Here is a 24,031-nt window from a genome sequence, read left to right on the forward strand (position 1 = left end):
CTGCTGAGGCCCTGGGCTTCCATTTCCCATCCCTCCACCCTCAAGACTCACTGAAAGAATGTCTAAGCCCAGAGGGCTGGCTGTCACCCAAACAGTGTGAGAGCTGCACACCCTAGGGGAAACTGAGGCTAGAAAGTAAGTCAGTTGCCATGGTTGGCCTCAAACCCAGATCCCCTTCCTTGTGACCCTGATGGGCTTACCTGAGGCTTGGGGACAGTGGGGGCCCAGGAGAGCACCTCTTCCTCAGAAGACAGTTCTGGGCTGCACCCGCTGGGGAGGAAGAGACAGACTTGTCTGCCTGGGAAAGTCCCGGCCACAGAACTGGCTGGGCTCCCCCACTCTCCAGAGTGGCTCAGAGCCACGCCTGCGGCCCCCTGCAGTGCTCCTCAGGGGGCCTCTGAATTGGGACTGGGATCTGGGGGTGGCCACCTCCGAGGAGGAGCAGAGGCAGGGAAGGAGCAGGAGCAGCCGGAGGACCCATGAGCTTACCTAGTACAAGAGACCAGCCAGGAGGTGCCCATCAGCCCCAGCAGACAGTGGGAGGCATCTGCACAGGGTGCAGGACAGGCAGGCCTCTCACAGAGGTCCAGCCTGGCTGGGAGGAAGGGGAGGCTGACGTCACAGCAGCAAGGAGGCGCACAGCGACTTGGCACGGTGACTCGGCCTGTCACCATGTGACTAAAGTTCACGCAGCCCTGGGAGGGCCCTGGGTGCCAGGTGCTGTGACCCGGGGAAAGGGTTTCCTTCCAGACTCAGTTCCCTCCAAAGGGCGCTGTCTGCCCACGAGCCCCTCCAGCTAGCCCCAGGCTGGGTCCTCCTCTGGCTTTCCCTGTCCCTGTTCAGAACATCTGAACTCACAGCCAGTGTCCCAGAGATGGCTCTGGAGGCAGTGGAGTAGTGGTGCCCCTGGCACCAGACCAGAACCCAGCCTAAGGGGCCTCACCACACCCTGATGTCAATGCTAAAGGTGTGTTCCGGGAACATGGCCTGGGGCCCTGAGTGCAGACCGGTTCTGCTGCCCATCCAGAAACATTAGCACTCCAGGCCCAAGGAACCACCTGAACAGCCCAGAAAGGCAGGGTCCAGAGAGGGCCTGAGCTGGCCCAAGCTCACACAGCCCAATAGCACAGCCTTGGCCACTTGGTAACTGCCCCAAGTTACTGCATGTTCCTGACCAGCCCACCAAGAAGTCTGAGCCAGGAACAGCCGTGGGCCCAGCCCAGGGGACCTTGGACACTGCTGCCCATTCCCCTGTGGCCCTCATCTGCCAAGGATATGGGCCAGAGGCTCCACGAGTCATGGCTGCCTCCCCTGCTCCTGGGCCTGCTGTGCCTACAGTGCCGGAGAGCCCCTGCAGCCTCCACCTGAGGTCTATTCCCATAACACCTACCCCACAATCATCCTTCCAGGCTGCCCCAGCTGACAGAAGGGGACACGAAGGCTGACCCAATATTGCTGCCTGCCTGGGTCACATAGGCCTGTCCTGTCACCCACTGTTCTCAAATGGGCTCTGGACAGAACCCACCAGACACACAACTGTGAGATCCTCAATAGCCCTAGGGTGGAGGTGCTATGACCAAACCCTTTCCCTGGCTGTTCCTCCCCCTGAAGATCAGGGTGACTGGGAAAATGACGGGGCAGGAACCAAGGCCCCATGACCTGTCCCTGAAGGCTAGACAGCAGACAGGAACCTCAGGGGATTTGGCTCTGCTAAGTGGCTGCATTCCACAGCAGTCAGCTGGGAGGGGTCTAAAGTGGAGAGTCACAGGGCTCCGTCCCCTGCCCTGGCCTGCTCAGCAGTTTCCTCTCTGCCTGAGAGCATATGAGACATGCAGGATTCTCAGCAGCAGGTGGGCAGGAAGAATGTCTGAGTGGGCAAAGGATGGGCCAGACCCCCACAGCTGACCCCAAAAGGAAAACCCTGGGCTGGGGAAAGTAGGGAGACAGAGAGCTGCCTGCGATGGGGCACAGCTGAAGCGTGGAAGCAGCTGAGGGTTCCAGAGAGGGGAGACAGGAAGGGAGGCACTTTATCAAAGGTCATGTCAACAGAGGTAGGGCCTACAGAATGAAGGAGGCTTTTCCTCACATGCTGAGTGTGTCGCGTTCTGTCCCAGTCAGCCTTCTACCCCTTGAATGCAGACAGGGCACCTCCAGGGAAGTAGGTCTGGGGAAGCCATGTCACCTGAGGAAAGACTGCAGGGGTTGGCCTAGAAGTCTTCTCCAGACCCCAAAGCTCTTGTTCTGGGCACATAAGGTAGTGAGTTCCCTGTCCCCAGAAATGTGCAAGCCTCACTCACCCAGAGACACTGACTCTGGTGTCAGTACCACACACTTCCAACACGTGCAATCACGTGCACACACAGACACAACTGAGCCTAATCTAGGCTGAGCTGAGCAGCTTCCCAGGATGCAGCAGAGAGAGGAGTATGAGGAAGAGGTAGACACGGCAGCCAGTCTCCAACCCAGCTTGATGGCTTTTTCACCACAACCCCAGAGCCACAAGGGTGAAACTGGAGCACAGCCGCAACCCCATTCACAGGCAGGAAACTGAAGCTTAGACAAAAGGGATTTACCGAGGTCAGCTGGCCCCAGGAGGTCTCAGACCTGCAGGTAAGCCCAGGACCCACCCACCCCTTACGCTGACAGCCCCCAGCATGGAGTCACTATCCCTGGGTATGAGAACGCACAGATGTCTGAGGCTTCCCCAGGCCTGTCTACACCCCTGGACTGGATGCTTACCACCCAGACCTGGAGTTGGAATCAGTCTCTCACAGTTTCCACCCTTGCGGCGCAGAGTTGACAATTAGAAAAAACACCCCTTCAGTAAGATTTAATAACCTCTACCTGCTGGAAACCTGTTGAAGGAACTATATGTATCCCTACAGAGAGCTGAGAGGTGGCAGGCGCCCTCTGGAGTTGGGCAATGACCCCTCGCACAACCAGCCCTGTCCCACCCCAATCCACAGCCACACACAGAGCCCAGGAGTGGGACAAGCACGGCCCAAGGACACAGGGTCCCCCAACCCCATCACAGCTCTGGCTCTATTCCAGAGCTGATCCCCCCACCCCCACTCAGGGCTGCCAAATCCTCCCGGGCCTCAGTTTCTCCATGCTGCACTCTTCCCTCTTAATTCCAAGAAGCCACAGCTGTCTCAAGGGTTTCTTCACGTAAGTCAGGTGACTCCCCCCAGCCCTCCTTCACCCACCCGCATACCTCACTCAAACCCACTCATCAGTCAAGAAACGGAGGCCACCCCCCAGCCCAGACTCAGTCGGATAAAAAACCCAGGGCTCTGCCCACCTGTGGGATCCTTCTGCAGGGTGCGCCCACACCAGTCTCACCCCCTTCACCCTGAAGTGCAACTCACTCCCACCACACAGGCGCATAAACCGAGGCTCGGAGAGGAAGAGGAGCTCCTCTAGAGTGCAGCAAGCATATGGCAGAGCTGAGAATGAAACTCAGGCCTCCAGACACTCCTGGGAGTGCCCTGGCCTGAGCCTCCCCACCTATGATGTTCACCAGTTCAGAGAGGGTGAGTGGCGCCTCTGGGTCACACAGCACTGGGGCACAGCCAGCTACCCTCACTTCCTGGCTCACCCGACTCCTGGTCCGGTCATCCAGCAAACCAAGGTAAGATTCCCTGCTGTGACCCAGCTCCTCCTTCCCTCCCCTAGTGGCCCGGGGGTGGGTGGGGCGGGGTGGGGGGAGGGAAGGCTTTAAAGGCACAGGAACTGCTCCAGGTGGGACACTTGCTGGCTCCTGGTCCCATCCCTGGGGCTGTGTGATCTGGGACGGCTGCAGGTCTGAGTCTGGCGGGGCCTCAAACCCTGAATGAGAGACCTGAGCTCTGAAGGCCTTGGTGGAGCTGAATGTGGCCAGGTTTCAGTGGGAGGCAGATTAGACCAAAGGTTCCCTGGGAGATGAGGCCACAGAGCTGGGGTGCAGCCAGATGCCCACACTAGGAGGAGCTGGAGATGTAAGCATCTGAGGCCCCACAAGGTCTGAGGAGCCTAGATCACCTCTACAACCCCAGGGCAGGGATGCCTCTCCTAACAGGCCCTCTCCCCAACTTACAGGGCTACAGGCAGGGCTCTAGGAACTGTCACTCCAAGGACCCTGGTCACCTGGGCTGAAGGGAGTCACATGATCCAGGAAGGTCCTTCCTCAACCCCCAATTTCAGGGTTCTGAGCAGACAGGCTGATGGAGGACCCCAGGCAGTTGAAGCAGGGGCATGAGGCCCATTTGTCCATCATGCCCTCACCTGCTCTGCACTATTCAATGAGATGAGATGGGGTGGGTGCCCCCACAGGGCTGGCAGGCCCAAGCCTCTCAGCCCTCAGATCGAGGTCCACACATGGTCTGCAGCTTGCCAGAATTGTCACTCTTAGCAAGGCACATGCTTAAATTCCTTCTTTCATTCCATCATTCATTCTCCCATCAAATCTTGGCCCCTCCAGATTCTTCTCTCCAGGTCTCATGCCCCAACCTGGCTGGGCATGAGACAGTATGGTCACCCCAGGGGGAAGAGCCCTAGGGAAGGGGCAGACACCAACCAGAATAGGGGCCTTGGGAATCCAGCCCAAGCTGGGATTGGATTTGGGGAGGACCTGCCAGGCAGAAGGAACCACCTAACCCTGAAGGCCAGGAAATGGAGCCTTTTCCAGGAAGTGAGGGCTGCAGGGGACCTCTTGACCACCCTAGGCCCTTCCTGAGCCCCGAGGTGTCAAGGCTGGAAAAGGAGGTGGCCGAGCTAAGACCTTCAAGGCCAGGCCAGTCTGAACTTTGAGATCCCTGGGAGGCTGGTGAATGTGTCACCAGGCCCAATAACCATTAACCCTGGCTCACTCATTAAGACCCTGGTGGGTGTCCATTAGCTCCTTGACCAGTTCCAGGAGCCGGGCAAAGGGCAGGGGTCATGGGAAGAAGGGAGTGCTGATTGGGGCGCTAGGTGGAGGCTGGCTGAGCTGGCTCTCTGTGTCCTTGTTCCTTGAGGAGTGTTCCAGGGCCAAGCTGGCCTCCAGCCAGGGACAGCTGCCAACACAGCCCGGGGCGGGTGCCGCCCCACCATTCTAGTGACTTTCATCTCCTTATCACCCCTGTGTGCTGGCACCAGCAGCCCACACTGCCTCCGGGGCCTCAGCCTGACAGGAGGCGCAAGGGGCCAGTCCAGTGCCTGGCTCAGCATCCAGCCACACGGCCCCTCTGAGAAATGGGCCCACCATGGCCTCCAAAGCCCTGTCTGTTTCAGCGGGCTGGGATCTGCCCCAGCTCTGTATCTGAGAAAACAAGCTCCTGGCATAGGAACTTGCGGCCTGAGAGGGGAAGGGACCTGCCCAAAGCCACTTGGCAAGACAGTGACCCACGACACCAGGGGGGAAGGCTGTGCAAACCACTACCTGCGACTGGCGTCTCATTGCAGCCCCACCCCACTGCCAGGTCCAGGAAGCTGACCACACTGAGTATCAGGAATCATCCAGAAAGCCTTGTGCCCTGAGTGGGCCATGGTAAGGGTCATGGCGGGGCGGGGTAGGGGGGCACGTGGGGGCGTGAGAACTGCAGTCATGAAGCTCACATTGAGCGAACAATGCTGATGGGTCCAGATGCAAGCCATGCCTGGCCTATATTCTAGAACCACTGGAACAACATCTGAGGGAACCCTGGGAGCCAGAAACCCAGTATTATCCAGGACATTTTGTGTTCCCTGGTGTCCTGCACCAAGGAGACACTTGGTAAACTGGCTAAATAGAACTGACTTCAAATCCAAGCATCATGGCATTTGAGTTAATACTAGGATCACAGAATCTCAAGTGTTTGGTCTCTGATCTTCCAACATCCCAGAAAGGTTGGCTTACATACCTTCCCCAATGGGGAGCTCACTACCTCCAAAGACAACGGGACTATAGTTGGTTGGCAAGTTCTTTCCAACATTAAGCCCCAATTTGCCTCTTTGTAACACCTGCTGCAAGTGGGCCTGACCTCAGATCCTGCCCACTGTCAAAGGCCACAGAGCAGAGAAGCAGGGGCCACCCCAGATCTTGTACCTGGCCACAGCCTCTCTGAGCCACAAAGACCACACTGAAGGGATTTTGGAAGGAAGACTTCAGCTCAATGAAAGGGCAGGTGCCACTCAGTTGTGATGGAGGGAGGTCAGCACAGGCCAACTGTGGGCATGGGCAGAGCTCCTGTGCCCCCAGAGCCTGGCCAACACCCCCTGTGCCATCTGCAGCATTTGCTATTCCAGCACCTACCTTTGATGTGAGGACATAGGCTGGAGCATGGCCAAGTGCGTGGGCCCTTCAGAATTGTCAGCTTGTGCATGCCTGGGAGCACTCAGCAGCAGGGCTGGCCCGGCCCTTGATGGACCAAGTCCAACTCCCAAACTCAGAGGCAGGATGGCAGAGGCATGGGCCCTAGAGTCCCTGGGTTCAAACAACCCCAGCCACTGAAAGTGTGGGTATCTTGGTAGGCTTTCCCTTCCCTTGGTAGGCTACTTTCGAGGCCTCACAGGGTCTGGCCAGGCTCCAACACTGGGTCTGTAGTAGTTTCTCTCCTTTCCTGATGAGCACCTCAGAGCAGGACAGAGCAGAGCTGTCTTCCCTGCCCAAGGCACCCTCCACAGGTAGTATTTATCACATCACCTGCTAATTATCTGCAGTGTCTCAAAGCTCCAAGGAGAGGTTGGGGGTGGAGGAAGACTGTCCATGCCCCAGTCCCGACACCAAGCCATGGCCTGATCTCCAGGAGAGCCAACCCGCTCCTGTCTAAAGACTCCCTGGTGACGCCCAACCCCACCTGTTCACACACAGCCCCCCGTGTCTTCACTGATGCCAAAACTGCCCAGCACTTTCCACACACGCCATGCTCTCACCTGGACTTTTGGGGACCTCCCCCACCTCTTAGCAGCACCTTCCCAACTTCCTTTGCCTCTTGGATGCTGGGCTCAGGAATGCTCTCGCTGACGAGTCTGCATCCCCACTGGCTAATGTTTCAGACGTGCCGGGTGGACGTGCCCAAGCCTGAGCTAAGCAGCTGCCTCCCCAGACCTCCAACGGCCAGAGCAGCCAGAGTCTAGCCCGGGGCAGCCGCCCCTGCATCCTCACTAGTCCTGTCCAGCTGCTCCCACCTCTACACCTCACTCCCAGCCTCACCTGACCGCCAGTCCCCACGGGCCAATCCTCTCACCTGGAGACTCCCAGTCACAGGCCCCAGCCCCTCTGCTATTTCCCTATTGCAGTCCAGGCACTCAGCATGTAAATCTGAGCACACCCCTCCCCTCCTGGGAAGAAAACACTCTAGAGGCCCCTGTTGTCCTACCTTGCTGGCGCCCATCCTTTCCTCTTTTTTTTTTTTCTGGAGGGGTGTGCCTGGATATGAACTATCCTTTCCTCTTGCTCCTTCCTGATCTTTGGGACTTTACACTGGCTCCATTGTCATGGCCTGAGGCATTCTTCAGACACCGATCACAATGCCACCTCCTCCTGAAGCCCTCCAGCACTGCACCTCACTCTGCAGGGCCAGCTGCTACTGCTGCCTCCTCCACAGTATCCACAGTGCCCAACAATCTTCACTGAATGGATGGATGCCAGCTGTCAGGTGGCTGTTTTTACTAAAATGCATCTTCTAGGACTTTACACTGACTCCACCTAGCCACCTGACAGCTGGCATCTCTAATCTTGTAATCCCAGCACTACGGGAGGACAAGGTGGGTGGATCACTTGAGACCAGGAGTTCAAGACCAGCCTGGGCAACATAGTGAGACCCTGTCCTTAATTTTTTAATTAATTTATTTTTAAAAAGGCCCAAGAGGACGGGGTTTGGGGAACTTCATGTGGAGGCTGACAGGAAGGTGAATAAGAACTCATCCACGGCCAGGTGCAGTGGCTCACGCCTATAATCAGAGCACTTTGGGAGGGCGAGGTGGGTGGATGGCTTGAGCCCAGGAGTCAGCCTGAGCAATATAGACAGACCCCATCTCTACCAAAACTAAAAAAAAAAAAAATTAGCTGGACATGGTGGCACATGCCTGTGGTCCCAGCTACTTGGGAGGCTGAGGGGGCTGGATCACTTGAGCACAGGAGGCAGAGGTTGTAGTGAGCCGAGTTAGTGCCACTGTACTCCAGCCTGGGCAACAATAAAAAACCCCACTCATCCACGTGTCCAACTCCACCAGGACAGAAACTTCTGTACTTGGGAGTCTTCCAGTCCTACCCTATGTATCTCTTCATCTGACTGTCTATTTGTAGCCTTTATCTTTTTTTTTTTTTTTTTTTTTGAGACAGTCTCTCTCTCTGTTGCCCAGGCTGGAGTGCAGAGGCATGATCTCAGCTCACTGCAACTTCTGCCTCTCGGGTTCAGCTGATGATTATCCTGCCTCAGCATCCTAAGTAGCTGGGATTACAGGCTCCTGCCACCACAGCCAGCTAATTTTGTATTTTTAGTAGAGACGGGATTTCACCATGTTGGCCAGACTGGTCTCCAGCTCCTGACCTCAAGTGATCCACCTGCCTCGACCGCCCAAAGTGCTGGGATTACAGGCATGAGCCACTGTGCCCGGCCTGTTTGTAGCTTTTAAAGTTTCCTCTGAGCTACTGACTTTAAGTGATGATAAAGTATGTCTGAGGAGAAAATAAAATAAAACATCCTTTGAAATAAACCGACAAACAGGTCTCCCTGAGTTGTGTGAGCTACTCTAGCAAATTAATTGAACCCAAAGAGGGTGCTGTAGGAACCCCAACTAGAAGCCGATTAGTCAGATGTTCCCAAAGCCCAGACTTGTGACTGGTGGGATGAGGGGTGGTCTTGTGGGACCAAGCCCTCAACCTGTGGTTTCTGAGGCCATCTCCAGGTAGACAGCATGAGAATTGAGTTGAATTGGAAGACACCAGCTGGCGTCGGCTGCAGAATTGATTCTTGCTGGGTGTGTGGGGAGAATCCACACATTTGGTCACAGAAGTCTTCTGTGATGATTGTTGTCTTGTGACAACAGAAGGAAAACACAGTAGTTGTGTGTGTGTGTGTGTGTGTGTGTGTGTGTGTGTGTGTGTGTGTGTGTGTGTTTTGAGATGGAGTCTCACTCTGTCACCCAGGCTGGAATGTGGTTGTGCTATCTCAGCTCACTGAAACCTCCACCTCCTGGGTTCAAGCGATTCTCCTCCCTCAGCCTCCTGAGTAGCTGGGACTACAGGCGCCTGCTACTCAGGCTAATTTTTGTATTTTTTTGTATTTTTTAGTAAAGACGGGGTTTTGCTATGTTGGCCAGGCTGGTCTCAAACTCCCAGCCTCAAGTGATCCGCCCACCTTGGCCTCCCAAAGTGCTAAGATGATAGGCGTGAGCCACCGTATTCAGCCAAAAAACACGGTTTGAGTTGGTTTTTCCTCACATGACCTTATTTGGAAATAGGGTCTCTACATAAGTAATTAGTTAAGATGAGACCATACGGGATTAGAATGAATGAGCCCTGCAGGGCACAGTGGCTCACCCCTGTAATCCCAGGACTTTGGGAGGTCAATGGGGGTGGATCACCTGAGGTCAGGAGTTCAAGACCAGCCTGACCAATATGGTGAAATCCTGTCTCTACTAAAAATACAAAAATTATCTAGGTGTGGTGCCGGGCGCCTGTAAGCCCAGCTACTTAGAAGGCTGAGGCAGGAGAATTGCTTGAACCTGGGAAGTGGAGGCTTCAGTGAGTCAAGATCGTGCCATTGCACTCCAGCCTGGGCAACAGAGTAAGACCCTGTCTCAAAAAAAAAATTAAAAATTAATAAAAGAATGAATGAGTCCTAAATCCAGTAGCTTGAGTTTTTTTGTTTTGTTTTGTTTTGTTTTTTTGACAGAGCCTTGCTCTGTCGCCAGGCTGGAGTAGAGTCGCACAATCTCAGCTCACTGCAACTTATGCCTCCCGGGTTCAAGCGATTCCCCTGCCTCAGCCTCCCAAGTAGCTAGGACTGCAAGCACGCATCACCGCACCTGGCTAATTTTTTTTTTTTTTTTTTTCCGTATTTTAGTAGAGACAGGGTTTCACCATGTTGGCCAGGATGGTCTCAATCTCCTGACCTCATGATCTGTCTGCATCAGCCTCCAAAAGTGCTGGATTACAGGCGTGATCTAGCACCCAGCCACTAGAGTTCTTACAAGGAGGCCATGTGAGCTGGGCATGGTGGCACTCACCCATAATCCCAGCTACTTGGGAGGCTGAGGCAGGAGGACTGCTTGGACCCAGGAGTTCAAGACCAGCCTGGGCAACATAGTGAGACCCCATTGCAGAAATAAGGAAGGCTATGTGAAGGCCACACAGACACACAGGTAGATGGTTTCAGAGACTGGAATGATGCAGTTGCAGCCAAGGAAGGCCAAGGATTGCCAGGAGCCATGAGAAGCTGAAGAAGCACGGAAGGATCTTCCCCTGGAGTCCTCAGAGGGAGCGTGCCTTGTCCTATACTTGGATTTCAGACTACTAGCCTCCAGAACTATTCTGTTGCTTTAAGCCACGGAAGTGGGTTGTGTAATTTGCTATGGCAGGTCCTTACTCTGTCTGTGGTTACACATCCAACAAGTGGCAGCCCAGGGGATTTGAATCCAGGCCCTGAGCCTATACCTGTGATCTCACCCTCCCCACCGCCAAGTTCTTCTGCCTACTACAGCCTCATGACAATTCCTGGCCCTGCAGAAGGTTGACAACCCGTAACTGTAGAGCAAGCGCAGGGAACATCCTGTCTCCACAGAGTATCCATCTGCTTCCTTCCTCCTAGTGAATGCCCCCAAATCATTCTGTATCCTTCTTTGCAGTGGCTACCAGGAGGTTCAGTGCCACCCAGCTACATGCTGAGGTTACATTAACCCTGAGCTGGCCTTTTTTCCTCCTAGGCTTGAAGAATACCACCAGGTGGGTAGAGAAGGGCCCAGAGGCAGTGCAAGGCCAGTTCCAGCCCTGGCTACAGCAGCCCTCTACCAGCCCACTGAGCCAACTGGACCTTGTGTTCCTGTCATTTGAACTGGGCCACTGCATGGATGGCAGAGGGCTCGAGACGCCAAAGGTGTGGCTGTCATCAATTCCTGTCTCCTGGCAGGTCCCACTTGGAGCCTAGTATGTTCCCATTAGAGCCTGAGGTCTAGCTGTGTCCTCTCTACCTGATTCTCCAGCTCCCAACCTCTGACCTCACTGACTCCCTAGGGATGGCAGGGCTACCCAAAAGGATCCAGGGTAAGCCCTTGAGCTCCCACATCGCCCTGGGAGCTGAGAGGACAATATCGCAATCCCTCCACCCCCTGGGTCTCAACAAGCACAGCTCTGCTGCTCAGGGTAACCCCAGGGAGAGGGGCCAGCAGCCTTCCATGTGGAACACATGGGCTGGCGAGGTGGAATCACGCCACCACATCTGAGGGGATAGCTCTGCCTCTGGGGGTTCCTGTTCAAGTCAGGTTAGGTCAGAAATTGTCTCCAAGAGCCCATTTACCCTAGGCGCCCTGCAAGCAGGCAGAGAAAAGCCCATTCAAGGATCTAGGCCCAGCCACCACCCTCCCTCTTTTGCTGGAAAAACGTCCTCTAGGAACCTCTCAGCCAGGGACACAGAGGGTGGAGGATGAGAGGCAGGGGCTGGGGCAGTTCTCTGCCTTCCACAGGACTCTAAACTCTGGGCACTCCCCCACACCACTGCCTAGGTTGCCTCTTTCATGCCTCAAGGCTCAGCCCTCCATCCCCTCCTCCCTCCCCTCCCCCTGCCCAGTCTTCTCACATTCGAGGGGACAGTGTCCAGGCCTGGCTCAGCCTCTGGGAGGACATGGTCAGGATCTGGGAGCCCTCCCAGCTCTGGCTCCAGCCCTGAGGCTGCAGGGGAAGGGGAGGAGGGCTTACCTGCTGCCTGCTCTGGGCAGGGGGTCTGAGAGGTCCCTAGGGCACTGGGGCTGCTGCTTAAAGCTCTGACCCGGTCTGTCGCCACTTCAGTTCAGCAACAGCGCCTTGGCTCTGGGGGAAGGCACGCAAGGCCGTAATGCAGGTTTGCCAGGGAGGAAACCTATGGTGCCAAGGTGGCCTCAGGACAATACTGGCTGCACTGTAGCGGGAGGAGAGGTTGTTGGGTCCAGCTGGCAGGTACCAGGGGAGAAGGGGATGCAAGTACCACTCCAGCAGGGGTTGGGGGTCTGTGGATGGTCAAGGGGCTAAGACATCCTGCTGTCCTCTGTCTTGTCTCAGGGACCCAGCCCCACAGGAAGACAGAGCCTAGCACCCCGCCCTCTCCCTACTACCATCTCTGGGCAGGCAGTGCTTAACCCAAAGGAAGGAACCTTGAATCTTCATAGGGTAATTAAAAGACACACACACACACACACACACACACACACACACACACACACACACACGGGTGATTGGCTGTTGTCCCTCACTATATGCCCTCGGACGGTGCTCAGTCCTTCCTGCACAACAGGTACCCATCCTCACAGGCTAGACACATGCTCCTTGCTTGGGGAAGTGGAGACTGCAGATAAGTGCCTCAAACATCCCCCACCCAGATGTGAGGGTCCCAGAGCTGGGATTGGGGCTGCAGGGGCCCAGCAGGCCTCCAACAAAGACCTAGACTTCTGTGAAGGGGGCCCTGGGAAGTGGGATACTCCTTGAGCAGGGTGGGTCCGTACTTCACCCTGGTCCTCAGAAGAGCCAGGGCCCCCATCTCACCCTGCCTGCCCCAACCCCCCCAACCCCTTATCAGGGAGGAAGACTGAAGCCAGTGGCAGATAACAGCCCGCCTGCTGCCAGCCTGCCTAGAGCTGGGCTTAACGGTTAACCTCACTCTTCATCCGGTTTATTCCCCAGGCTGGAGTCAGAGGTGGGGGCCTGCCCCAAACCAAAAAGCAGGAGGCAGTAAATATTTGCCAGTGCAGGAGTGTCCATGCAGTGTGAGCAGGTCCTACACCGCAACTGCCAGCTGCAGGAAAGATTCCTTTTCTTTTCTCTTTTCTTTTTTTTCCTTTTCTTCTTTTCTTTTCTTTTCTGAGACATAGTTTTGCTGTCACCCAGGGTGGAGTGCAGTGGCACCATCTATCTCGGCTCACTGCAACCTCCGCCTCCCCGGTTCAATTGATTCTCCTACCTCAGCCTCCCAAGTAGCTGGGATTACAGGCGCCCACCACCACGCCGGGCTAATTTTTTGTATTTTCAGTAAAAATGGGGTTTCACCATATTAGCCAGGCTGGTCTCGAACTCCGGGCCTCAGATTCCGTCTGCCTCGGCCTCCCAAAGTGCTGGGATTACAGGAATGAGCCATCGCGCCCGGCCTAATTTTTGTATTTTAGTAGAGACGGAGATTCACCATGCAGGGCAGATTTCTAAAAGCAGGTGGGGGCAATACCTAATGCTGGCACACGCAGTGGAACCCCCACACCCGCCTGGAATGCTCTGCACCGTCAAAGCGACTATTCCCCAGTCAGCACTTGGGCCAGAAGGTAGAGAGGTGCCAAAAGCCACCTCATCTGGGCCGAGCTCCGCGTCTCCCCTGGCAACTGTAGGTCCTTGGACTCTAGCGCCAAGACTGACACAGGCAGGGCCTCCTCCAGTAAGACCAGGCCAAATCGAGGAACCCACTGGCCTCGCTCCGGCGCGGGGTGGGGCGGGCGCTCAGCCTTCATACCCGCACGGGGCGGGGCCGGGGTGGGTGGGGGCGGGGCGACTATGGGCGGCCCCGGAGGCGGGGTGCAGACCGTCCAGCCTTCTGTGAGTTCGGCGCCCGCCGCGCGGTGGCCATGGGGGCGCGGCTGGGCCGGCGGGCCGGGCCCGAGGCAGGCTCCGAGGCCGGGGCGGTGGCCGGCTGCAGGCCCGCGCCCTACGAGCGCCGGGTGCGGTGGCTTCGCGAGATCCAGTCCACGCTCCGCGAGCGGCGGCCGGAGCGCGCCCGGCAGCTGCTGCGCCTCCTGCGCCAGGCGAGAGAAGGAGCCGGCCGCCCCGGGGCTGGCGGCCAGGGAGGGTCTGGGGTCTAGGAGGCGCGAGGTTATGGGTTGTGGGCATGTATGGGTCGGGAGGCGAGGCGGAGCTGGTCTTGGGCGCGCACGGACGGGTTCCGAGGGCGCGACGGGCTGCTGGGCGCGGGGTCTTGAGTGGTCTAGAGGGCGGCCGGCTGGAGCGAGGGCTGGGTGAGGCCGGCGGACCGTGTGTGGAGAAGGGGGCCGCTGAGTGTGTCCGGGTCTCTGCGGTTTGAGAGGGGTTGTGTGTGTTCAGGGTGGCCCCAGCCTGGAGCTAAAAGCTCAGATTCAGGCCCTGGCAAGATGGGAAGGGCCCCGGGAGGAGTGGCAAGTGAGGTCGAATCATCTTGTATTGAGAGACAATGGAAGAAGGTAGCTTCCCCTTCCTCCAGGATTGGGGAGGCACTGGACCCTGGAGAGAGGACCCAGGGCTGGTCTGCCGGTGCAGCCTCATCCCAAGACACCATGGCAGCCCACACAGAGCCACCGCATGCATCACCAGTTCTCCAGCAGGCAGCTCATGCCCTTAGAGTACACACCCCTAGTATCTGTGCATCACAACACTTGGTCCAGTGGTGGCCCTGCTCCTACACACACCAGGTACACTAAACCCAGATCCCAAGCCCTGGGTCGTCCCAGGATGCTGGTCCCACCATCACCTGGGCAAGTCACTTCCCTCACCACCCCGTCCCCACCCCCTGCAGCAGCTGCCACCACTCCTGCCCCATCCTGTAAGCAGGAAGTCAGCCATGCAGGTGTTTGGCCTGCAGAAGGTATACTAGAAATGGGGAAACTGAGGCATGGGGAGACGTGGTCATCCCAGGGTCCACAGAGAAAAAGTGGGGCAAGCCAGGGCCAGAGCCCTTCTTCCTCTCTACCCTTCTCCACCTCCTCCAACTCTGGGTTCAGCAGGCTGGAAAAATGGAGCTGTCCCTTTAAGAGGAGCTGTCTAGACCAGCGGAAGGCAGGCTGGCAGGTTGCGATCTGGGGCCCTGTTTGGGTCTGCCAGGCTCATCAGCCAGCCTTCCTTCTGGATCTTCCCTAGCTGGCATCTGTGGCAAACAGCAGAGCAGCACTGAATCAGCCAGGCACCCAGAGGCAGGGATCTCAGTCTGGGATGCCGTCTGGAGCCCAAGACACCAGTTGGGCATTTTAGTTGGGAAACTGGAGGAAAGAAGGGTCCTCAGAGACCAGCTAGGTCACCTCTTTCTGTCTCAGAGGTTGGGATTTGAGGTCCAGCCAGGGGCCTATCCTGCTCCATAACCTGCAAGGACCCTGCAGCTGTGACCCACGGACTTCCCTGCCTGGCCCAACTTCCTGTGCTTGGGACCCACGCACACAGCATATCACCTATGGATTGGAGAAGGCCCACATGGGGTCTAGAGGCCCCTCCTGGCTGTGGCTGCCATATCAGCTCTCAATCTCTCCTCTAAAGAGACCCTCTGGGCCAGACGCAGTGGCTCACACCTGTAATCCCAACACTTTGGGAGGCCAAGGTGGGCAGATCACCTGAAGTCGGGAGTTCGAGACCAGCCTGATCAACATGGAGAAACCGCATCTCTACTAAAAATACAAAATTAGCTGGGCAAGGTGGCGCATGCCTGTAATCCCACCTACTCGGGAGGCTGAGGCAGGAGAGTTGCTTGAACCTGGGAGACAGAGGTTGCAGTGAGCTGACATCACACCATTGCACTCCAGCTTGGGCAACAGGAGCAAAACTCGGTCTCAAAAAAAAAGAGAGAGAGAGAGACCCTCTGAAAGTGTTCAGCCCCACACCAGTCCTGTGGGAGTAGACAGGAGGAGAAAGTGGAGGAGTGAGGCAGGAAGGCCAGGGCAGGTCTGTGCAGGCGGTGGGGTGAGGGATGGGTAGGAGAAGAGGCTGGAGGCCTGAATCCTGGCAGGAGTGGTGGGGAGAGAAGGGATGACTAGGTGAGCTGGGGGAGAGAGGAGGAGGGCAGAGTGTTGGGGGGTTCCAGGGCTTCTGGCCCCAGTGCCTGGGAAGATGGGCATGGAGGCGCCCTACACTGAACTGGGGCATGGGGCATGGGTGGTGAGGCCGGCTTCAGGGTAGCATGCCTTTGAGACATCTGAGAGAGAGGTCCGCCCCCAAGGGAAGGATCCAGACCTGTCCGCAAACAGATGCTGGCAGCAGCTCAGGAAAACCAAGGGATAGGTGGGAAGGCAAAGGGTCTGAAGGGAATGCTGGGGAACAGGGGAATTTGAGGGGTCATAAGAAGAGCAAACCCCCGTCCATAAGAGGAGAGACCCCAAAGAATCCCACTGATAAGCCCTAAGCCCAGAGAAGGCAGTGTCATAGCCTAACACTTTACCTCGAGGGAACTGGTCTAAGGGTTCTGGAATTCACTTATCACTTCCCTGATGGCTCCCATGTCCCTCCCCTCTACTTATCCAAAGGGTCCACGAAGGCCAAGTGGCTTACACCTGTAATCCCAGCACGTTGGGAGGATCGCTTGAGCCCAGGAGTTTGAGACCAGCCTGGGCAACATAGTGAGACCCCATCTCTACAAAAAATTTTTTTTAATTAGCTAAGCATAGTAGTGCCTATCTGTAGCCCCAGCTCCTCAGGAGGCTGAGGTGGGAGGATCCCTTGAGGAGGCAGAGGTTACAATGAGCCGAGATCACACCACTGGACTCTAGCCTGGGTGACAGAGCAAGACCCTGTCTCAAAAAATAAATAAGGAAAAATGAAAGGGTTTGCCCACCACTGGACAGTTGGCCCATGGTCGCCTGTGGGGAGAATACAGCCAGCCTTAGGGAGGAGATGGAGACAGGAAGGGGCATAACCAGCATCTGGCTGGCTGGGGTGGGACCTGGAGATGGGAGACCCGACTGGCTCACTCAACTTTCTCTTCACCACTCACTCACAGGACCTGGGCCTTGAGGGGTCCCTCCTTACTGACATCCTCTACAGAGATGTGGCCTTCCTCAACCTGGTCGACCCCATCTCCCATGACCTGCTTATGAACCTGGCCCGGGAACTGCAGTGCCCCAAGAAGGTGAGGCTGGCAGGCATGGGCGCTGGGCTGGGCACTGTGGTGGACAGGGGCCAGCAGAGCCCAGGGCTGAGGTCTGGGAAGCTAGGTCCTTCTGTGGCTTGCTGTATGGCCTTAGGCAAGTCACAGTCCCTGTCTGAGACCTGCTGCCAGCATCAGTATATTAGGCTGGCCACCAGCTACAGCAAGTGTGAGCTGTGCTTTGCAGGACCCTCAGAGTCCTGGGCAGACCCGTTTTCTGTGTGGCAGCACTGTGCACCAGGCCTGGGGACCCAGGCAGGGGAGACTAGCTGGGCAGAAGTCATATGGGGACCCTGAGGGACACAAACTGTTCTGAGAAATCCACTAACGGAACCAGACCCCCAGCCTCTGAGTTCCTGGGCCAGAAGAGAGCCGCCCTTGGCTAGAGCTCCCTTCTGTCCACCAGTCTCCATCCTGTACAGACACCCTTGGGGACAGGTGCTCACTGCTTCCACCCACAACAGCTGGGGTCATAAGCAAGGCCCTCCTCATTGCTGGGGTGGAGTTTGCCACCTGCAGCCTCTACCCCACGGCTGCCCCACTCTGACAGCACCTGCAGATGTCCTGCCATGAGCATCGAGCCGCCATGAGGCTGCCATGTGACCAGCCACTGTCCCCCGACTCCTAGTCACAGTGAGTCCCGCACCAAAACAAGGGTATCCGCTATGGGCCCTGCCAGCTCTGAATGCCCAGGTCTCTGCATAGTCAACCCCTAGGACTCTGAGCCTACCCCACAGCCATCAGAGGAATGGCCAGGGCTTGCAGCTGCTGTGTGTGCCGCCTGCTCCTGGGGCTGTTCACAGAGGGACTGGAGAAAGGATGCAGTGGAGCATGCTCAGTGCCAGCTTTGTGGGCCGCGCACCCTGGATTCTGCCCTGAGCTGGGCCTCTGCAGGAGCCCAGTTAGGACTAAGAGAGAGCCAGGGGGTGGTGCTGTAGAACATTACATCCCCCAGCCCTGTCAGCCCAGACCCAGACCCCACGGGGCAGTCTCGCTTGGAGAGTGAAAGGAAGAAGAACATGCTGACCTGGCTTGTTCCTACTCCCTGGGATTGGCGTCAATGGAACAGGGCTCCCTCGAGGGGCCTGGTCTGGCCTCCTCCCCCTGTGGCAAGTCCCCGAGGGGTGCTGAGGGTGGGCAGGCAGCCGGCTGATAGCCCAAGACGCTGGCCCTGGGCCTGAGGACAGGGAACAAGGGCCCATTGTCTGGGCGTCCTCCCACTGGGCACTGCGGGACTGGACCAGCCTGTCCAGCTCCCAGAGGGCAGCCTCCCCTGGCTCTGTGCCAGGCTACAGCCGGGTTGGGGGGTGGGAGGGGGAGGCCCTGGTGGGCAGCTCAGTGATGCATGGTGCACGGCTGTGCTGACACACACACTTGGCTGCCCGGGCCCCTCTCCCCAAGGCCCTGAGGTGGGCAGGAGGGGCTCAGGTTCACCATGGTGACGCTACCCTCCCACAGGACTACGAGCTCTGGAAGTCCTCGGAGAAGATCTGCCGACAGCTCATCTACCACCTCACCCCTCACTCGAAGCAGCAGCAAGGGTCCAGCCTGTGCCAGAGGAAGACCCAGAGCTGGTAAGGGGAGCCTAGCCACTGCCCCTCCTCACTGCTGTTCCAAGGTCCCTTCTCAGGCTGCACTCTCACCAAGAGGCTGGTGCTGAAATCCCACCTGGTGAGGCCCTTACCTGGTCCACATGAGGGCCCTACCCTGGAAGTCAGCCTGACCTGTGGCAGCAGATGCTTCCCAAGCCAAGCTGAGCCCTCTGAGTGACCCGTTTGCCATTTCCCATGGGACGGTCCTGCCTCCTGCCATTCACACGTCCCTCAATCCCTGGCCTCTTACAAGACCTGGACACCCCAGCCCTCCACCCAACAGCTGAGGTGACCTCAGAAGGCATTTTCAGCTAAGACTTCCCAACAGGTTGTGGGGGAGGCAGATTCTGGATAGTGATTCTCATTTTAGAGGGAAGGAAACTGAGGTTCGGAGAAGTGGCATACCTAAGGCCACACTCTACCCTGATTTTCCTGTACCTTGGTGGGAATTCTTTGCCACTGCCAGGCTGCCTAAAGCTGAGGCCTCCGTGGCTGCCCAGTACCTCCCTCTGCCATGGGTCCCTCTCAGACACTCCATCCTGGAGTGACTCTATCCATGGAGCTTCACACACAGGCTCAGCCCAGAGCTGGCCACAGGCACCCAGGCCCAGGGGCCTGAACTGCTGCCGGGAGCTTACCTTAGCAGGCCTCCCCTGTCTGCCCTCCCACCTTGGGCCTAACAGGCCACGCTGAGCTTGGACCGCACAAGGTTGTTCCCTGCCATGGCAGGTGGGGGTCCTGAGGGTGTGCTCACTGCTGTCAATCCCCCAAAAGGCCTGTCTGCCTAGTTGGCTCTGTTCAGGTAACTGGGGAGAGACCTAGAGGGTTGGTGGGGCCAGAGGGGGGGGTCCTTTCTCAGTCTCTGAACTTCCCTTCCGAGAAAACACAGGAAGCCCTCCCCCAGGGCAGGTCCCCAGCCTGCACACCCAGGACCTCCCCTCCCACTACCCTGGGCCTGTCCCTCTCTAGCCCTGGTGCCCTGTACAGCCTAATAGCCATCCCTTTGTAGAAGAATTTCTCCCTACTCTAAAAGAATCGACCTCAGAAGTGGCACAGGGAAAAAAACATGTGGGCTCAAGAGTCAGAGCATCTCAGTTTGGGGATCTGGTTCCCCGCTTAGTGGTGTGTGGCCATGGAAGAGTTATCTCACCTATCTGAAAAATAAGTGAGATGTCAATGTAACAAGTGTGGAGATGCTGGGCACACAGTGAGATTTCAAATAATAGTTCATGAAGATAGAGCCTTACTGTGTGTGTATTCAATTCTCACAACAACCACGTCCCATTTTCACTAAAGGGGAAACAGAGGCTCTGAGCATTGCCCATGGCCACCCACTTAGAAAGTGACAGTTTGGGCCAGGCTTGGTGTCTCACGCCTGTAATCCCACCACTTTGGGAGGCTGAGGCGGTCGGATCACCTGAGGTGAGGAGTTCGAGACCAGCCTGACAAACATGGAGAAACCCTGTCTCTACTAAAAATATAAAATTAGCCGGGCATGGTGGTGCACGCCTGTAATCCCAGCTACTCAGGAGGCTGAGGCAGGAGAATCGTTTCAACCCAGGAGGCAGAGGTTGCAGTGAACCGAGATCGTGCCATTGCGCTTCAGCCTGGGCAACAAGAGTAAAACTGTCTCAAAAAAAAAAAAAAAAAAGTAAAAGAAAGAAAGTGACAGTTTGAACCTGGCTTTGCCAGACCATAGGCCTGGGCTTTTCCTGACAGGTTACTGTCTCTGGTCAGTGGGGGGACTGCCTGGTTGCCTAGTCCATCCCCGCCTGCCACCCTCCCACAGCCTCAAGGGCAGCCTCCAGAAGACTCCACTGGCAGAGGAGACTGTGGACCTCTCAGGCATCCCACTGTCGGTACGGGACGTGCAGCACATCACACACTATCTGAGCAGCCACGGTGCTGTGCTGGCGGTGCTGGACCTGAGCTTCACAGGGCTGAGTGATGAGCTGCTGCACCTGCTGCTGCCCAGCCTGTGGGCGCTGCCCCGCCTCACCCAGCTCCTGCTCAACGGCAACCGGCTGACGCGGGCTACTGCCCGCAAGCTCACCGACGCCATCAAGGACACCACCAAGTTCCCTGTACTGGCCTGGGTAGACCTGGGCAACAACGTGGATGTGGCTTCCCTGCCCCAGCCCCTGCTGGTTGGCCTGCGCCGGCGGCTGAGCCAGCGCACCTCACTCCCCACCATCTACGAGGGCCTGGATCTTGAGCCTGAGGGTGGTGCAGCCGGAACCACCACCCCTGCCTCCACCTGGGACTCCACAGGTGCTGGGCTGGGACCCGAGCCCCGGGCCTGCTGCACCAGGTGACCCACCACCCACCTGGCTCATTGCTACTGACTTGTGATGCCCTCAAGCACATGGTAGTGGGCCATGAAGGTCGAGGAGGACTCACAGGCCCCCAGAGATCCAGTGCAAATGCTCAGCCTGAGATTAAGGGGACAGAAGGAGAATGGACTCATAGGAGGCCAGGAGGCCAGCCCCGGCTAGAGGCTCAGGCTTCCCTCAGTGGGAGGAGCCCCAACACCCATAGTGTGGACCCCGCAATAAAGAGTGACACCCGCCTCTGCTTTTCTGCATCACCGATCTCAGGGTCACTGAGCAACAGCCCTGCTGCTGGGGTGGGGAGAAAGGGTGGCGTGTCTATCCAAAAGGGAGGGACAAAGGTCACACTGACCTTCCCCCAGGTGTTCCTTGGGGAAATCCCCCATGGAGTCTAAGATATGGGGGTCCTGGGTCCATCCCTGTGGGCTGGGGAGTTAAAGGAGGCCTCCAGGGAGCAGGCCCTCACAGCTGGGCAGCGCTTGGGCTCCTTGAGAAGGGGAGCTGCGAAGGAGCAGGTTGGGAGCCCCAGGAGGAGCAAAGCTTTACATGGAGCCCCACAGCAAGCTCACGTCGAGCCCGGGCTGCCAGCCTTGCCACCAGAGCCCTCTGGGCGGGGGACAAGGCTGCACAGACCAGAGGCAGGGGCCACAGTGACTAAGTGGGAGGATTTGGTGCCTGCCTCCCACAGGGTACAGTGCTGCCTGCCACCCCCAGTACCCAGTCCCAGGCCTCCTGTACTTGGCGAAGGGCAGCTCTGTGGGGTTAGGAGACACAGCAGGCCACAAAGTGCCTGTGTGTTCCCTCTAGGCCTTGGGGGTCCCCCATGTGGGAGAGCATGCGGGGGGTGGAGGTGGGCATAGCCAGCAGCAGGGGGCCTTAGTCCTAGGGCTGTCCCTGGCAGGGGGAACCATGTCCATTCCTCCCCAAGCACCATCAGGGTGGGCTCCCAACCAGAAGCCTGATGCCACAGTCACCCTCAGCCCTGTGTGAGGAGTTACAGTTCAGCCCAACCAGGAGACAGGCAGGGCAGGCGGGAAAGGAATTTAGAGATGTCCGGGGGGATACTGAGGCCCAGAGTAGGGAAATCATGTGCTGAGCCAGGAGGTAAGGTCTGGGGGCAGTGGGCCCCTGCTAGAGGAGGAGAAACTCAGCAGCAGAGGGAGGCTCCAAGGCTAAGGAGGAGGCAGGGGTCCTCCTGGGCCTACACACCCCAACCCACCAGCTCTGACTTTTCCTCACAGCCACGGCCCACAGAGGACTGTGAGCGGCGTATCCATCCGCCGTGGTGCACAGATTCCAGCACATTCCCAGGCTGGCTGGATGCATAACAGCCTCTCAGGGCAGAAGGAGATGGTCAAGGAGGGTGAGGGCAGGACGGTGTTGGGTCCCAGGACTGGGATGGAGGCAGTGAGGAAAAGGATCTTCCTTAGGCCCCACTGATCTCACTGCTTTAGGTGGACTTTTCACCCAAAGGCTTTGGAGAGACTGGAGATGTCACGCTTCAGCCCTGCTCTGCTCCTGACTTGCGTGGGACCTGGCCAGGCCTTTCCCTTTTCGGGGTTTCTGCTCCCTCCCCATTGTTAAATAGGACTTTCAGCTCTCAGCACTCCATCGGGGTCCAGCCCCCTCCCAGCTCTCCTTGTTTTAGGGACTGGCCCTGCCCAGCAGCTCAGAAGCCATAGAGGCATTTCCCTATGCCCCTACTCTGGAACAGGGGGTTCAGGCTCCCCAGAGTGAGGCAAAATGGGGTAGATGGTGGGAGGGGCCAGCAGAGAGGATTATGAGAAAATGAAAGCTCAAACCAACATGCACTTATTCTGTGAGCAAGCTATTATTTAAATCAAAACTATGAGAGCCCACCCTGGGCCAGGCAGGCTGATAAACCTGTCACATAAGCAGACATCTGAGCTCTCCCTGAAACTCCTGCTGGAGAAATGCCAAGCTCTCCGGTCCCTTGTGCCCTGCTGACTTTCTGCCCACCCCTGGCCCTAAGCCAGCCCACAAACCCTCCACCGTCACTGAGAGATTCCTACCAGGATGGTGCACAAGGACCTGAGCTGGTGTCCTAGGCAAGCTCTGCAGGAATCCAGGCGGCGGCAGATGGTTTCAGTCTCTGCCTCTTGGACAGAAGCACACGACGTAGTAGCGGAGCCAGAGCCTGAAACGGATCAAGTGGGGAAGGCTGGCCTCACTGCCATGCAGGTGTTCACAGCTTTCACGGAGCCTTCATGACCACCAGCAAGGCCGTCCAGGGCAGGGCCACCAAGTTCCAGGAAGTGGCAGCTTGTGGCTCATGCAGCCTGGTGAGGCAGAGAGCTCTGGCCAGGACAGCTCCAGCCGAAGCTCTAAACAGAGGAGGAAGCAGGTGGGCTGTACTAAGGCCGGTCCTCACACAGGCCTAGTCTAGGAGGCAGACAGGCCTGGCCTTGGTCCCAGCCTGTCACTTGCTGGTGATGTGGTCCTCTCACAGCCTGTTCCCTCATCTTAGGAACGAGGTACACCAAGCCTCCCATTATCTCACTGGAGTGAAGATGACGTAAGTTTTGGAAAGTGTCTACCGCATTGAGGGGAGGAGGGCAGGCACTCTTCAATGTCAGCAGGGCCTCCACCCAGGGCTCTCTGGGTGGCAATGGCAGGAACCCAAACCTTTGGGACTAGGCCAGAGATTAAGCCATTTTTTAATTCAACAAGCACTTCCATAGCCTCCCTTGGGCTAGGTACTGTTCTGATGGCCTTATACTCCTTTAATTCTCTTCTCATTTGAAGAAGGTAGGTGCTCTGTTTTCCAGGTAAGTCGACTGAGGCAGAAAGAGGTTAAGAAAGGGGACTTGTCAGTCGGGTGGCATGGCTCACGCCTGTAATACCAACACTTTGGGAGGCCAAGGCGCTGGATCACCTGAGGTCAGAAGTTCAAGACCAGGCTGGCCAACATGGTGAAACCCCACTCTACTAAAAATAGAAGGAAAAAAAAATTAACCAGGCATGTTGGTGAGCGCCTGTAATCCCAGCTACTTGGGAGGCTGAGGCAGGAGAATTGCTTGAACCTGGAGGGTAGAAGTGGCAGTGAGCTGAGATCGCGCCATTGCACCACAGCCTGGGTGATGGAGCAAGTCTCTGTCTC

General features: G+C 57.2%; 2 protein-coding genes across 52 annotated transcripts in view; one reads left to right on the forward strand and one right to left on the reverse strand.

Annotated features, from left to right (window-relative positions):
• GGT1 (gamma-glutamyltransferase 1) overlaps positions 1–3,628 on the reverse strand; it is a 23,480-nt gene extending 19,852 nt beyond the window's left edge. For 21 of the 48 annotated variants that reach the window (XR_012418953.1, XR_012418950.1, XR_012418954.1 and 18 more), the window contains exons 1-2: positions 3,599–3,628; positions 201–270 (exon numbers count right to left, since the gene is read on the reverse strand). The gene's annotated coding sequence lies outside the window, so the exon portion shown is untranslated. Of the gene's footprint in view, positions 1–200; positions 271–489; positions 579–3,301 lie in introns of those variants that run through there. The other 27 variants (XR_012418951.1, XR_012418949.1, XR_012418952.1 and 24 more) reach the window with 3 other exon arrangements.
• Positions 2,393–21,149, forward strand: LRRC75B (leucine rich repeat containing 75B). 4 transcript variants are annotated; one of them, XM_074004263.1, is made up of 5 exons: positions 2,393–2,610; positions 3,382–3,631; positions 16,842–16,970; positions 18,447–18,562; positions 20,370–21,149. In XM_074004263.1, the coding sequence occupies exons 3-5, from the start codon at positions 16,935–16,937 to the stop codon at positions 20,893–20,895; spliced, it is 678 nt and encodes a 225-aa protein (XP_073860364.1). In that variant the 5' UTR covers positions 2,393–2,610; positions 3,382–3,631; positions 16,842–16,934; the 3' UTR covers positions 20,896–21,149. The 4 variants fall into 4 exon arrangements, with proteins under 4 accessions (XP_073860364.1, XP_073860366.1, XP_005567827.3 ...); XM_074004265.1 differs by lacking the exons at positions 2,393–2,610; positions 3,382–3,631 and adding an exon at positions 13,709–13,914 and having other exon boundaries at positions 20,300–21,149; XM_005567770.4 differs by lacking the exons at positions 2,393–2,610; positions 3,382–3,631 and adding an exon at positions 13,709–13,914.
• Positions 21,150–24,031: the final 2,882 nt, after the last annotated feature.

The sequence above is a fragment of the Macaca fascicularis genome, chromosome 10, assembly GCF_037993035.2.
Source record: "Macaca fascicularis isolate 582-1 chromosome 10, T2T-MFA8v1.1".
In the NCBI taxonomy this organism is placed as follows: Eukaryota; Metazoa; Chordata; class Mammalia; order Primates; family Cercopithecidae; genus Macaca; species Macaca fascicularis.

Bases quoted from the DNA above. Each gene is read 5' to 3' on its own strand.
- LRRC75B (XM_005567770.4), top strand. From the start codon at position 13,738: ATGGGGGCGCGGCTGGGCCGGCGGGCCGGGCCCGAGGCAGGCTCCGAG. The intron at 13,915-16,841 runs GCGAGAGAAGGA...ACTCACTCACAG, and splicing joins TGCTGCGCCTCCTGCGCCAG to GACCTGGGCCTTGAGGGGTC. The intron at 16,971-18,446 runs GTGAGGCTGGCA...ACCCTCCCACAG, and splicing joins AACTGCAGTGCCCCAAGAAG to GACTACGAGCTCTGGAAGTC.